Consider the following 13886-nt stretch of genomic DNA (forward strand, 5'->3'; position numbering starts at 1 on the left):
AATTATTCAACAATTATCATTAAATAATGCAGTGAAATTATTCGTTGGCCAACAGAGGAAGCAGCTTCAATAAGATGAATAAAAGATTGGCGATATGGGTCGAGTCTTGCAGGGCTGGGTTCAGTTTTGCAGAGAAAACAATGAAACGCATCAATGAAAAGTACAATTTTTTACTTAATCTATTAATGATTGATTTTAGGGCAACAACAAAAACTCAATGGCCCAAACTGGAGCTGAAATACATTTACTGAATTGTGTGGGTCTGTACACACACTCGCAGATCAAATACATCTTACAAATTCGCATAACATGAACTGTCGTGCACCAGTTCAGAGTAAAAACAGGAAATAAAGAAGAACGATAGTCGCACACGCAAATCAACTTTTTTTTTTTTTCTTTTTTTTTTATATATATAACGACAATTGAAATATTTGAAAATCACGTCCGATAAAGTCGTGAAAAATTGACGGTCGCTTTGTCCAACAATTGGTTCTAAAAACAAGACGGTGAACTAACTAATACTCACATCGGAGGAGCTGGAACTTGCAAGTTAAATATGTTTTGCTGTCGCCCGAGTGTTGTCGTGAAGTTTATTTTGTAAATTAAGTCTCTGGTGATGAATATGCAGGACCTTCCCCTCCTCCGCCCCCCCCCCCCCGTTCAATCTGTCTTTACTTCCTACTGTCTCCTTTATCAGCCAGCCAGACAAACTGCAGCCGCTCGTCATGTAAACTTCCGTCTCCGTGAATCACTCCACCTCACACTACTATCAGCTCCGCTTCAGCACACACCCAAAGTATCATAGCACCTTTCTGCATGTGCCCCCAGCACGCGCGAACACACACACACACACACACATATACACACACCCGCGCGCGCGCAAACACAAACAGGCACACACACATTTGCAAACACACATTTAGCTTCATTACAACAGTGATCAGAACCATATTTCCCGTTTGGTTTCCAGCCAACTGAATGAATCATCGAGGGCCCCCAGAAAAAACGCTGAGCAGCGTCTGGGTGGGATTAGAAGACCCCCATTCAATGTTGGACCCCCTCCAATGAACCCTCACATGCGCACACGCACGCGCGCTTATTTATATCTCCTTTTTTACTTTTCGTCTCCATTAGAGCTTTAACAGGCCTTCTGAGTCTTTGTCTTTCTGTCGTGTTCGGAATCAGTTGGCAGATCAAAGCCCACACACACACACACACACACACACACACACACACACACACACACACACACACACACACACACACACACACACACACACACACGCGCGCGCGCAAACTCCCCCAAGCGGGGACCCTGCCTACTCCCCGATGTGTAGCGAGGGTAATAACTCCTCTTCTTTCATATTTCCTTGCGGCTTTTGGCAATCATAAAGCAGTCTAAACTGTTTAGTCTCGGCGGCGGGTCCCAGTCTGAATGATGGGCCGCGGTGCCTGAAGCAACCAGGACTCTTCACGTCTTCGCACCGGACCATCGAGCACGCACGCGCACACACACACACACACACACACACACACAAAAAAAGTGCACGGTAACTTTGCGAGTTGATTATCTGCCGCCGCTCCCTGCGGTGTGGAAAGCAGCACTGTCGACCGTGAGGAATCTGGTGGTTTTAATAAACTGAGTGAACGGTTAAATTAATAGGTGAGCGAGCGGGGAGGACTAACGGACGCATGGACGGATGAATGGTTGGTTTGTTAGGAGTAATGGAGTGATTGGCTGATAAATCATGAGCGCTTGAGGTTGGGTGGACAGTAAAGAACCATATTGTTTTTAATGCTTTTCCGAAAAGGGCCTTCAGTAAAAAATCATTTCTACGACAGTAAAAACACGCGTCTCTTAAACTCCGCCTCTTCTCATTGTTACGTCTTTCAGAACGCCAGCGGAGACCCAGCGGTGAGCAGCACAGTCAACCCACTGACCACCAAGAGGTCAAAGGTGAAGACTGAAGTCGAGGGACCACTGCCCATTTCTCCGTCCTCTCAGGTGAGAGAGAAATACCGGACCATCTGGCGTTTTTCTGACCAAACACTTCTGAGAGGAACTTAAGCACCAGAACTAAAAGGTTCTGAGGAGTTTTACAGTTGGCCTTCACACCGCCAATAAGCTCTGAAACGGCACAGCAGCATAGCGACGAAATTAAGTTTTCAGTTTTCCTGATCCGGTTCAAATTCATGTTCACGTTTTACCTGTACCGAAGATCCAAAGTGCCAATAAAAACGAACAGACCGGTCAAATTTGTCACAATTTAATTTAAGATGTATTAATCGGTTGGCGAAAATCAATATGAAGCCTCGGCATGGTCCGCTACCGTTTGCGCCGTCAGCTACCGTATTACGCGTTACTGCAAACTCAACGCTTCCTGTATTATTTCAAATTAAAAGCCCGATGGTGTTTTATTAGAAAGAAACTCCCCCCCCTTTTATTGTACGCTTTCCTCATCGCAGTTCTTAGTGCAACGGGGAAAGTACCTAATTAGGGGTAGGAGCTAAAAAAAAAAAAGTACCACAAAACTGAGTTAAAGGAACTTAAAAAGGTTCTAAGTCCAAAAAAAGGCCAACTGACAGCTACCTTATCTTAAAAACGTCGTTCTGGATCTAAAACGACCTTCAAAAATCCCTTTTAAACAACTCCATACATGTTGTAACTTAACTATCTCTATCAGCTGCAGCTCCTTACAGTGGGACATTATCCCCGTCCTTAACTGCAGCTGCCTAATTTGGCTCCGATTGATTATAGTTGGTGAATAACAATGCAGCTTTAATCTCGCGACGAGAGTCGCTGTCGCGCCATGAGATCGAGCGACGACTCTCACTCGCGGCCACGATTGGGGAGCAGATAAGATAAGAGAGATGCAAAATAGTACACGACGCTTCTTATTGACCGCAGATGTTGGTGCTTTAATGGCTACACACGTCTTAGTTGGAAGCCCTTTTTTTTTTTTTTCTTTCTCTCTCTCTCTCTCTCCAGGACCACGGTGGCGGGATCTTGGACCTGAGCGAAGACCTGGATAAAGACGAGTGCAAGCAGGAGCCCGAGGCCGTATACGAGACCAACTGCCACTGGGAGGGCTGCTCGAAGGAGTACGACACCCAGGACCAACTCGTCCACGTAAGTGCGATGTTTTAAAAAAAAAAAAAAAAAAAAACAACGATGCCATCAGAACTGCTCCATCAAACGACTCGTCTGCGACTCATTAAGGTTCACGCTAGACCGGGTCCGGTCCGAAGAGCCGCGCGGTGACTGATCCCTTCCTGTCGGTTGACACGCGCAACCGTTAATGAGCCTGCCGCCTCTCGCCAAATTCAAACACCAAAGCCCCGCAGCTGTGAAACACTCTCCACACACACACACACACACACACACACACGGCCTTCACCCCCGTGACCTCTGACCCCCCTAACCTCTCACTCCCAGCAACACCCGCAACCCCTGAAGCCCCGAGGGCCGGCTATAAATCCATCGTCAAGCCAGCAACTCTGGAGTTGTAGAACCTCGCGCTCCCCCTCCTCTTCTTCTTCTTCTTCTTCTTGATTTCCACTTTCTGACCGTCTGTCAGTCACCTCTGAGGTGTGGTGTGTCAGGTTCAAAGACCCAGAGACCGACGGGTGGAGGCGGAGGGGTCGCTGTGGGCAGCTACGAGTCAGCACCCGAGTTACCTTTAAGGAACTTTTGCCCCCAGTTTCGGCTCCCCGGCCGCGGACCCTGTGAGAGCTTGCCAGCATCACCGAGTGTACTAAGAGAGGATTCGTGGTTTGCTCTTGAGTGTGGAAGGACAATGTGAAGCAAAACACAGTCCTCACAGGAGATTTGATCAAATACAACCTGAAATCCAAAGATGTAATGACCATTTTTTTTTTCCCCCCTTCAACAACTCCCTTGAGCTCAAGATTCTCACAACATAACCGAGAAAAGCGCACACGCCTGCGGGTTTTTCTTTTCTGGTTTCTGCTCGACTGGAACTAATCCCGCTTCAAGAGCCCACCAAAGTGATGGATTCACAGCGCCGCCTAACCTGAAAATAGACACCTCTGCTCGGGCCACACACTTGTTTCCAGCCCTCCTCCTTCACCTTAAAATAGATCTCAGCAGAATCGCCGACCACAGAGCTTTTTTTTTCGCCTGGCGAAGTGAGTGGCCACATAAGTGGAGCATTGTGGGCTTGGATGTCCTCAGGAAATGAAGTGGTTCCTCTGGGTGTGTGGATTATTTGCGTGCGGTGCGCGGGATGAGTTTCTTTTTCTTTTCTTTTTTTAAGTGTGTCTGTTCAGAAACATCGAGTGTTTCTGCCAATCGAAGTAGTTTGAGTTTAATAAAAAAAAAAAACGTGTTGCGTCTGAGGACGTAGTTAAAGAAGCTCTTGGAGGTACTCGGGGTAATATGCCATTCCCTCGCATGTCTACACAATGTAGCAGGAGCAACCGACCGCCTCCTTGCCGAGCAGAGCAAATGAATTCTTTTAACAATCCTTCTAACATGCCGACTTCCTACGAGCTAGAAGCTAGAAGACAAGCAGGGATTGCACTAAGATGTATAATTTCACAGAGTAGATGGATCTTTTTCAAGAGGATTTCCTCAAGAGAAATAAAACTTCTCTCACATGTTTTTTTTTCATCATTTCTTTTCATATCTCGCATAATTCAAGCCGAGCGCGGTCTAATTTTTGTCTCGAGCGCGAGGCGTGGCGATGCAAAATTTAAGCGCAAGTTTAGGGCATCACACGGGAAACTTTGCGAGTCCCAAACCGACTTCCTGATGCATCAAAAAGTGAGGAAAACGGCAGATCTAAAAGTGGTCACAAAAATCCTCTTTTTTCTTTTACGAGGATCCGAGGGAAGTTCCTCTTCCCAGAGAAATGTTAACGCCGACAGAACCCCGGCTGAACAAACACAACAGAGTGCTTTTCTAGGTTTTTGTCCGCTATTGACAGACGCATAACGACTGTCAGCTGCAACGGATGGCTTTAATGGACGGACACATGAAAAACAAAAAGAGGAGAATTTGCTGACTCGTCTTTAGCAGCACACACACACACACACACACACACACACTCGCACACACACTTGGCATCTAGTTTTTACACATTTATGGCCCGTATGTTCAGATAACTTGGTGACGATTGACCGGAGTCGATTTGCCTCCTCAGCACATCAACAACGACCACATCCACGGCGAGAAGAAGGAGTTCGTGTGTCGCTGGGAGGAGTGCTCGCGGGAGCAGAAGCCCTTCAAGGCCCAGTACATGCTGGTGGTCCACATGAGGCGCCACACCGGGGAGAAGCCCCATAAATGCACAGTAAGAACTTCATATTGTTGTTGGATTTTTTTTTTTTTTTCAAGGTTTTTTTTTTTTGTGGAGGTGCCGGGCTGATTATCGGACTGCATTTCCCACAATGCAACAAAAGCACCATCTCATCACCAAATTTCACAGTTCCTGCAGACATTAAACAACTGTTTGATATAAATTGATCCCGAGGTGTAAAAATCTGCTGCTCGTCCGACGTTACGCATCGACATTAGCACGTCAAGAGTCTCAACCTTACGGCCCTCCTCTTGGCCTGTGAAAAAAAAAAAAAAAAAAAAAAAAAAAACGCTCACCAAAAAAAAAAAAAAAGTTCATGAGATTTTCTTTGTGGTTATCACCAGTGATGATTTCCATGTTGATAAATCACACGGGTTTTCATTGAAGCCTTCAATTTGCTGTGTGAAGATCAAATCGAGAGGCCTGTTTGCTCGGCTTCAAAGCTCTCTCTCTCACAGGCTCTTGTGAATGCATTAAAACAGATGACTTGTGAAGGAGAGAGTTAAGAAAGCTGATTGACAGCGTGGGCGTGTAATTAAAAACTGCAGACAAGCAGGGGGCCGCGGGTCCTTATTAAGGCCGAGCCGTACATTCTTTGCACAAATCCCACATGCATCTTCTCACAACACGCTAACTCTGCTTTTTAGTCTTGTCTTTTAACTGAGGATCTTTTGACTTTTTTTTTTTTAAATTCCATATCTGTGCTACTCTTATTTGATTCTCTTTTAATTTCAGAACCAATTATGCTCACAATGACTGCTCAGTAGGAATACCAAATTATAGCTTGTACAGTACAAGTGAACACAAAGGCTAAACACAGACTTCTCTTTGTCTCGACAAAGCACGCCAGACAAAGAGCTCCACCACACCTCACACTTAGTTTAGATATTTCGCATAACGGCCCTTTTCACCAAAGTGTAGCCGGGCTTTGCTTTTGTGTGGCACGCCACAGTAGGTGGGCAAGAGTCCAAGAGTAGATTACATTTAAAAACTGAAACACACAGAGCTTTTTTTTTTTCTGCCGCTGTTATCCGGCTCTTTTCTCTGCCCAGCTGCAGACAAAATAACACAGCACTCAGGCAGTCAGTCGGTCTCACCGTCTCTCTCTGTCTGTCCGTCCGTCCGTCTCTCTGCAGTTTGAGGGCTGCGCCAAAGCTTACTCTCGCCTGGAGAACCTCAAGACCCACCTCAGGTCCCACACCGGGGAGAAACCCTACGTGTGCGAGCATGAAGGCTGCAACAAGGCCTTCTCCAACGCCTCCGACCGGGCCAAGCACCAGAACCGCACACACTCAAATGAGGTATGTTTCACGCACTGATCCGGCTGGTGGGAGTTTCATGCACCGTCGGTATTTTAAGTTTTACAAGTGTCGCATAATACCACGAAGAAAAAATGTCACGGCACAACATTCGAATCATGACAGATATTTCACCCTCTACGTCTGAAGTCAGTCAAAATTCCTTCCTTCCCCAATAAGAACAGTCCTAAATCCCTCTTGGCAGAAACCGTATGTGTGTAAAATCCCGGGCTGTACCAAGCGCTACACGGACCCGAGCTCTCTCAGGAAGCACGTGAAGACGGTCCACGGACCCGAAGCCCACGTCACCAAGAAGCAACGCGGCGACATTCCGCCGAGACAGCCGCCGCCCAAAGGCAACGGGGAGAACGAGGCCAACTCCAAGCACGGGGCGAGGGGCGTGGACGGCAAGGTCGAGGCCAACAGCACCTCTAGAGGAGCGGAGGACTGCCTGCAGGTCAAATCCATCAAGACGGAGAACTCCATGGTGAGTCCTGGCCGCAGAAAACTGCCGTCACGGCTTCGTATGTTGTTAAGGAACCGACGAAGTGGTGCACATGCAATTTCTTACTGTTTTCCACTTTACTAACATTTCCCTGAGTTTATGCTGGCAGTGATGCCCGCGTCCTGTTTAACACTCTCTCTGGTTGTTGCTTGAACTTCTCTCTTTGCTTTAAAACCCTCCTCACGGACAGACTTCACTGAGGTGAGCGCGCAAACTGTCCCGCTGTGTGTGCAAATGTGCAAAAAATAATACGTCGCCGCATTCGAGCATGATGGAAATGTATCATGATTGCATGACTATCCATTTTTTCTCGTATCTTAAAAAAACGCCATGAAACTGGATTTCTCCGTCCACGAGATCAGTAACAGTAGCCTCAACTGTCAACCAGTGGTTAAAGTCACATGAATATTCACCAGCTGGGACTGTTTTAGCATGTGTGCTGAACAAATAGCGCATCAAGCTGTGATCAAAAGTTCAGTTCATTTGGCGCCAATGTGAATTACTGTCACTGCAGGATTGTTGCCCACAGAACTTATCTATTATCCACTAGTTTTCTTGTTGTAAATAAATGAAAAACTTCCATAATTAATGAGATTATGGAACTATAGACCAACATTAGTTCTTACAAAACACCATTACAATCAGAATTTTTTAAATTGTGGTAATTATTTTATATTGAAGAATACTTAATGGAGTTCTCTGAACTTGGCATGAGACTGTGGTTTATATTTCTTTTCTCATTTATATTCATTTCTAATTTAAAATCTTACATATTTTTTTTTCATTGTTTTTGTTTTCCCTCACGTCATATAATCAAATAGTAAATTGATGTAATTGTTAAGTTTGGCAAAATATTGGAAAATTGAATTGTATACCGCTTTAATTCATAATAAACCTCTTATAGTTTTGTTTCATTGAACTTACATGGAACTCCTTCCCGCTGTCGTTCCTCCTCCAGACGTATCAGTCCAGTCCTGGCGGCCTCTCGTCATGTAGCAGTGAGCCGTCGCCTCTCGGCAGCGCCAACAACAACGACAGTGGGGTAGAGATGGCCATGCACAGCGGGGGCAGCTTCGGGGACCTCAGCGCGCAGGAGGAGTGCCCCATGGTTGACTCCACGGTTCCCGGTGGGGGGCAGCAGGCTGTGGTGGGGCTTCAGCTGAGGAAAGCCGTGGGTCACGGTGGCGCCGTCACCATCAAGCTGGAAAACATCAAGAAGGAAAGGCTGAAGACATTGAGGGACTCCTGCCCCTGGGGCAACGCTGCACCACAGCCACCGCAGGGCCAACGCACCAGCATGAAGCTGCCTCCCATACCTGCAGTCGGTAAGCACAAAACGTTGACAAAAGCTTCTTTGCAGCCCAAAGAGACATATTTGGAAACGCTCATTTCTAAATGTGACATTATTTGGTGACATTATGTTCCCTCTACCCTTCCTTTCTGCCAGGTTCCCTGCTGGAGAGCTCCAATGTGATTAGTAACTTCAGCAGTTCATACCCCGGCCAACGCATAGGCGACCTGTCTTCATGTGAAGTAACACTGCTGAACCAGCTGAACGAGCGCCGAGACAGCACCACCAGCACCATGAGCTCAGCCTACACCATGAGTCGGCGCTCCTCCGGTATTTCACCCTGCTATTCCAGCCGTCGCTCCAGCGAGGCATCCCAGTTTGGCGGCAATCGCCACAACAATATCAGCTCGGCTGACTCCTACGACCCAATCTCCACGGATCTGTCTCGCCGCTCCAGCGAGGCCAGCCATTGTGGTGGTGGTGTCAGTGGAGGAGGAGGAGGAGGCCTTCCGAGTCTTCTCAGTCTTACGCCAGCTCAGCATTACCGTCTCAAGGCAAAGTACGCTGCTGCCATCGGTGGAGCGCCGCCTACTCCCCTCCCCAATATGGACAGGATGAGCCTGAGGACGCGCATGGCATTCTACAATGACTCCCAGGAAGGCTCGTCGCACCTATTCCATCAGCCGTCCTCCGGAAACGTGCCAAGGCGATGCAGCGATATTGGATACGGCTCACAGAGCATGCTGCCCCACGAAGTACCCGGCAGCCTTCCGCGCCGTGCCAGTGACCCGGTGCGTCGTCCCGCACAGGACCCTCTGTCCTTTCCAAGGGTCCAGCGCTATAACAGCATGAACAGCATGAACCCCATGAATGCTCCATTTGCTGCGGAGCGCCACCAGGCGCTGGCTATGCAGGGCTACACTCGTTCTGATGGAAGCCTACAACGCTACCCGTTTGCCCCCAGACCGCCGAGCATTTCTGAGAATGTAGCCATGGAAAACATGGCAGGAGATGGGATGATGGTCGGTGGGGAGCAAACTGGAGAGGATGATATGGTGCTTCCGGATGACGTGGTGCAGTACCTCAGGTCACAGAATTCTGGCACCTCAAGTCACAACTTGGGGCAAGTCGACTATAATCCCAACAATCAGACTCAGGGCTACCAGACGGGCATGGCCCCACCGGCGTCCTTTTATGCGCAGAGGAGGATGGCCATGGTGGATGCCACGATGGCTCAGTCCCGTCAGGACATGCAGTCCTGCCCGATGGGTCCCGGTGGCTCCCAGCAGCCTTTGTCGGCACCATCAGACAACATGAAAAAGAACAACATGCCGGTGCAGTGGAATGAGGTGAGCTCGGGGACGGTGGACACCACAACCAAGCTCTCCAAACAACAGCAGCATCCTCTCAGGGGGAATCTAGCTGTTGTTCAGCAGAGGCACAACTTTGGGTCCTTCCAGGCACAAGTTCAGGGCCTGAGCAGCAACCAGCAGGTTGTGCCTATGAGTCAGAATCTGTCTATGCAGGGGCATGCGAACCACAGCAACCAGAGGCTGATGAACATCTCCCTCCAGCAGCATCAGCAACAGAGGCACTGCAACAATGTGAACTTTAGTGAGCAAATGAGTCCTCAGCAAGGGTTTGGCCAGGAGACAATCCCAAACTCTATATCTGGGAGCACTAGCATGAGGCCTACCTGCAACAGTATTGCAGATCCAGAACTACAAAGTTACAGAGCAAGGACACAGACTGATGGGTATTCTCATGCAAACCAAGTGGATCAGCAGCAAAATTATAACATTCTTCCCCAGCAGCAGCAGCAGCAGCAGCAACACAACGTCCAGAACGGAGGCAGAGGAATGCTACAACCCCGGCCTCCCGTGGAGCCCAAGTCTATTGCCAGACAACACACGGGGTCCAGCACGACACAACCAAGCCGGATACCCAAACCCTTCGATTTGAGCCCCAGTCATTGTAACGACACCTCTGAGGCAAGCCCAAAGAGGCCCAGCGGGTCGGTCGCCCACAACAGCAACTCAGACAATCAGAACTCTGCTGTGTTCTACACGGGTCAGATTCATGTGTTTGAGCCAACATCTGTCAGCTTCGATGCCCCCATGTCCCCGTGTGCCAGCCAGGCTCCCGCCAGCAACAACATCGCTGCAGCCAGCATGGCCTCACCGGGAGTCAACCAGGTCTCCAGCAGCACGGCAGATTCCTCCACCGGTGGATCGGGGGGCGCGGAGCACGCCCAGATCGACTTTGACACCCTGCTCGATGACGGGGACCACTCCAGCCTGATGTCGGGCACCCTGAGTCCCGGCCTCCTGCAGAGCCTCTCCCAGAGCTCCTCGCGTCTCACCACCCCCCGCAACTCTGTCACCCTTGCATCCGTACCGGCAGGGATTGGCAACATGGCCATTGGTGACATGAACTCCATGCTCACAGCCTTGGCTGAGGAAAGCAAGTTTCTCAACATGATCAGCTGAGAGCAATCGCAAACACCTCATCATCCATCCATTCTTACCATGTCTTATCAGGAATATACGGACTACACGAGAAAAGCACTGATTGTACAATGCAAAACTGGCTATTTCTTACACTTTTTCCTTCATTGTCCATAGTGATATGCTTATCTTGTAATATTTGCTTCGGATTATAATGTGTTACATTGAAAAGTTAATAGTAAATATAGCTAGGCTTAAGGACCATTTTCAATCATCATGTTTTAAAAAGCCATACTTTTTAGCTACAACATCTATGACAGCCCAGGGTACATAAATGCATAGAAAACAATTGCCGTTCAGTATTTGCTGGTGTAATGGGCCTTTACAAAGTGGTGCACTGATAGCAGTTCACATAGTGCCTTGCTGAGGACATCAAGGTTACCAGGTAATGGTTATGACGTACAGATATCTGATAATATTTTCTCATGACCCTTATGCGTGTAGACTATACTGTATGGTACTTGCTTTAAGTTATGCTATAGGCATTTGGTGTTTAAACTAGGGCTGTCAAAGGTACCTTGAAATGAAACTAGTTGGATTTTTGATTGACTTTTGTCCACATCAATAACATTTTGTTTGCAAAAGGTTGTCTCACAAGACTCAGCTACAATTTGTTGTCGCTTTTTATGTGGATAATGTGTCAATACTTGTATGCACAGGAAAGATGCACTCTTTTGGAACAAGGTTTAAAACGCTATCAGAAAACTCAGAAGGACGACCTATGGAATTTTTTTTACAGGCAAATTCTCCCAGAAGTAAAACTTAAACTGATCGATGAGTTGCCAAACTGGTTCAAGCATTAGTGAACATGATCCGAAACAAACCAAGCACGTAAAGATTTGGATTTTGGAAAAAATTATATTGTAAACACGAACTGTTATTGCAGTTTATGTACGCACTTATTTCAATGATCTTTCAGTGCGGGAAAAAAAAGAGAAAATTGCTCTTGAAACAATCTGTTTAGTGCACAACTTGTTTTGCAGTTATGAGTTTTAATTACACTCAGATTTTGGAATAAACATTTCTAAAGTTAAACAAAGTATATGGTATACGTTTGTTATGAAATTTCATTACAAAAAAAAAAAATTCAATAAAGCTTGGCATTTGACAGCCCTAGTCTTAACACGTGGTTGTACAACATTATGATCCACAGATATTAAGTGCTTTTTGATCATGGTCTGAGCCTTCGGGGATGCACTGTAAAAAAAAAAAAATCTGATCTCCTTCTCTTTTGCCCTCTGGATCAGAGACATCAACTCTCCGCGGTCCCATCTCACAAGGGTAAATGATTGAAAAGGACAAGGATATGCCTCTGTGTTCAGTCTATCAAGGCACATGAACCCATGTGTATCTGATGAGGAGCATTCTCTAAAAGAATATACAAGTACCTCTGTGTGTTCTCAGTAGAGATCCAACCCTAATTAACACATTCATACCCCCCGCCCCCCTCTCTCCTCCTCCGCTGCATCCCATATCTCCCCTGGGTTCTCGATGAACTGCAGAGTCCAGGAAGGGACTCAGACTTTGCTAATGAAAATCCTGTTTCGGACACAAATCGGCCAACTAGGTCTGCAAAAGTCCTCAGTTGTATTATGTTTGCTGAATTTCTAAGTAGCCTTTTCAAATGTTTGTGCGTATGCTACCATCCACTTTTACTATGCTCAGTGTGTGTGTGGGGTTTGAGCGTGTGTGTGTGTGTGTGTGTGTGTGTGTGTGTGTGTGTGTGTGTGTGTGTGTGTGTGTGTGTGTGTATATAGCTTTTGTACATTTCAAATAAACTATCTCCTCTTTCTTTTTTTCTGTTTAAATCCCTTCGTTGTGTCTTCTTTGATATCACGTGTCTCCCCCCCCATGCTTCCCAGAGGCCACATGAAAGTGAGGCTAGCATGCTTACAAGTGTAATCACGATTGGCATGTTCTCAGACTGCCCTCGGGTACGGAGATAAAGGCAAACACCAGTATTCTCTCTGTAAACTGCAGTGACCGTACTATGTGCACGAAGCACCAGGTTCATATCAATTAAACTGCACGAGCAGAACAAAGTGCCGACACAATGAACAAATATAAAACAAAACAGGAAAACACCAACCAAAGCATGTGTAAAACAAGTAGGATTATTTTTCATACTTTCTACGTTCTGCCAGTTGGACAACACCCAACTGGTCGTTAACTAACCTCTTTCCTTACTTTTGTGATTAATAACTGCAAACTGCTGAGGAAATAATAGTTCACCAACATAGCTTTTAATCCTGGAACTGACAGAAACACTTGCGATAGGCGTGCTAGGTGTGCTGAAGCAAACCGGACAATTAAAGCAAACAACAGGGTAGCACCAATCAGTGAACGGGTTTCATGTGGGTTTAGTGTCGGTATTATTAGCTGATGTTAACGTAAACCTAAATATTCTTTTATTTTGGCAGATACACCAACCTGAAACTCTGAGGTTATCCTACAGTTCTGCTAATCTGAGCGAGTTCTTGGGCAGAAACACAATTACGGTCATTTTCACACCTGAAAGTCCAGAACAAACGTTTTTGATACGTACATTTACACCAGTTAAGTTTTGGTTTTGCATTGCGAGTCTGCGAGCCCACTAAAGAACTTTGCGCGACATACCTACGTCCGATCGCCAACGTCGGCTGCGTCTCCCTGTACTCGTAACTGATTGGACTGTAGACGGGCTTACGTCTGGCCAGTAGCCTTTTCAATTCCAATGGAGAGAAATTAACACATTTATTCCATTGCCAATGGACTGTTATTAGTATCATAGCTTTACTACCAGAACTTTTTTTTCCTATTTCAAAATAAGTCAAGTTTTGGCGTTTTTATGCATTTTTTTTCAAGTTGACTTTTGATTTCTTCGTCAGACCAAATTACAGTAAAACATGGTCTCCCCCTCTTTTCTATGTGCTGCTGCGTCCAGTTCTATTACTTTTTTTCTATTGCTCAACAGATGAGGATTTT

At 46.6% G+C, this 13886-nt stretch overlaps 1 protein-coding gene across 1 annotated transcript in view; it reads left to right on the forward strand.

Annotated features, from left to right (window-relative positions):
* gli2a (GLI family zinc finger 2a) overlaps nt 1-12756 on the forward strand; it is an 80373-nt gene extending 67617 nt beyond the window's left edge. The window contains exons 8-14 of the mRNA XM_069717036.1: nt 1895-2005; nt 2990-3130; nt 5166-5315; nt 6458-6622; nt 6825-7106; nt 8083-8449; nt 8572-12756. Of these exons, the coding sequence (XP_069573137.1) occupies nt 1895-2005; nt 2990-3130; nt 5166-5315; nt 6458-6622; nt 6825-7106; nt 8083-8449; nt 8572-10904 (3549 nt within the window). The 3' untranslated portion in view covers nt 10905-12756. The remainder of the gene's footprint in view (nt 1-1894; nt 2006-2989; nt 3131-5165; nt 5316-6457; nt 6623-6824; nt 7107-8082; nt 8450-8571) is intronic.
* Nucleotides 12757-13886: the final 1130 nt, after the last annotated feature.

Source organism: Brachyistius frenatus, unplaced genomic scaffold, assembly GCF_029030835.1.
Source record: "Brachyistius frenatus isolate BFR_SWC_R1_liver_20210118 unplaced genomic scaffold, ASM2903083v1 Contig_167, whole genome shotgun sequence".
Lineage (NCBI taxonomy): Eukaryota > Metazoa > Chordata > Actinopteri > Embiotocidae > Brachyistius > Brachyistius frenatus.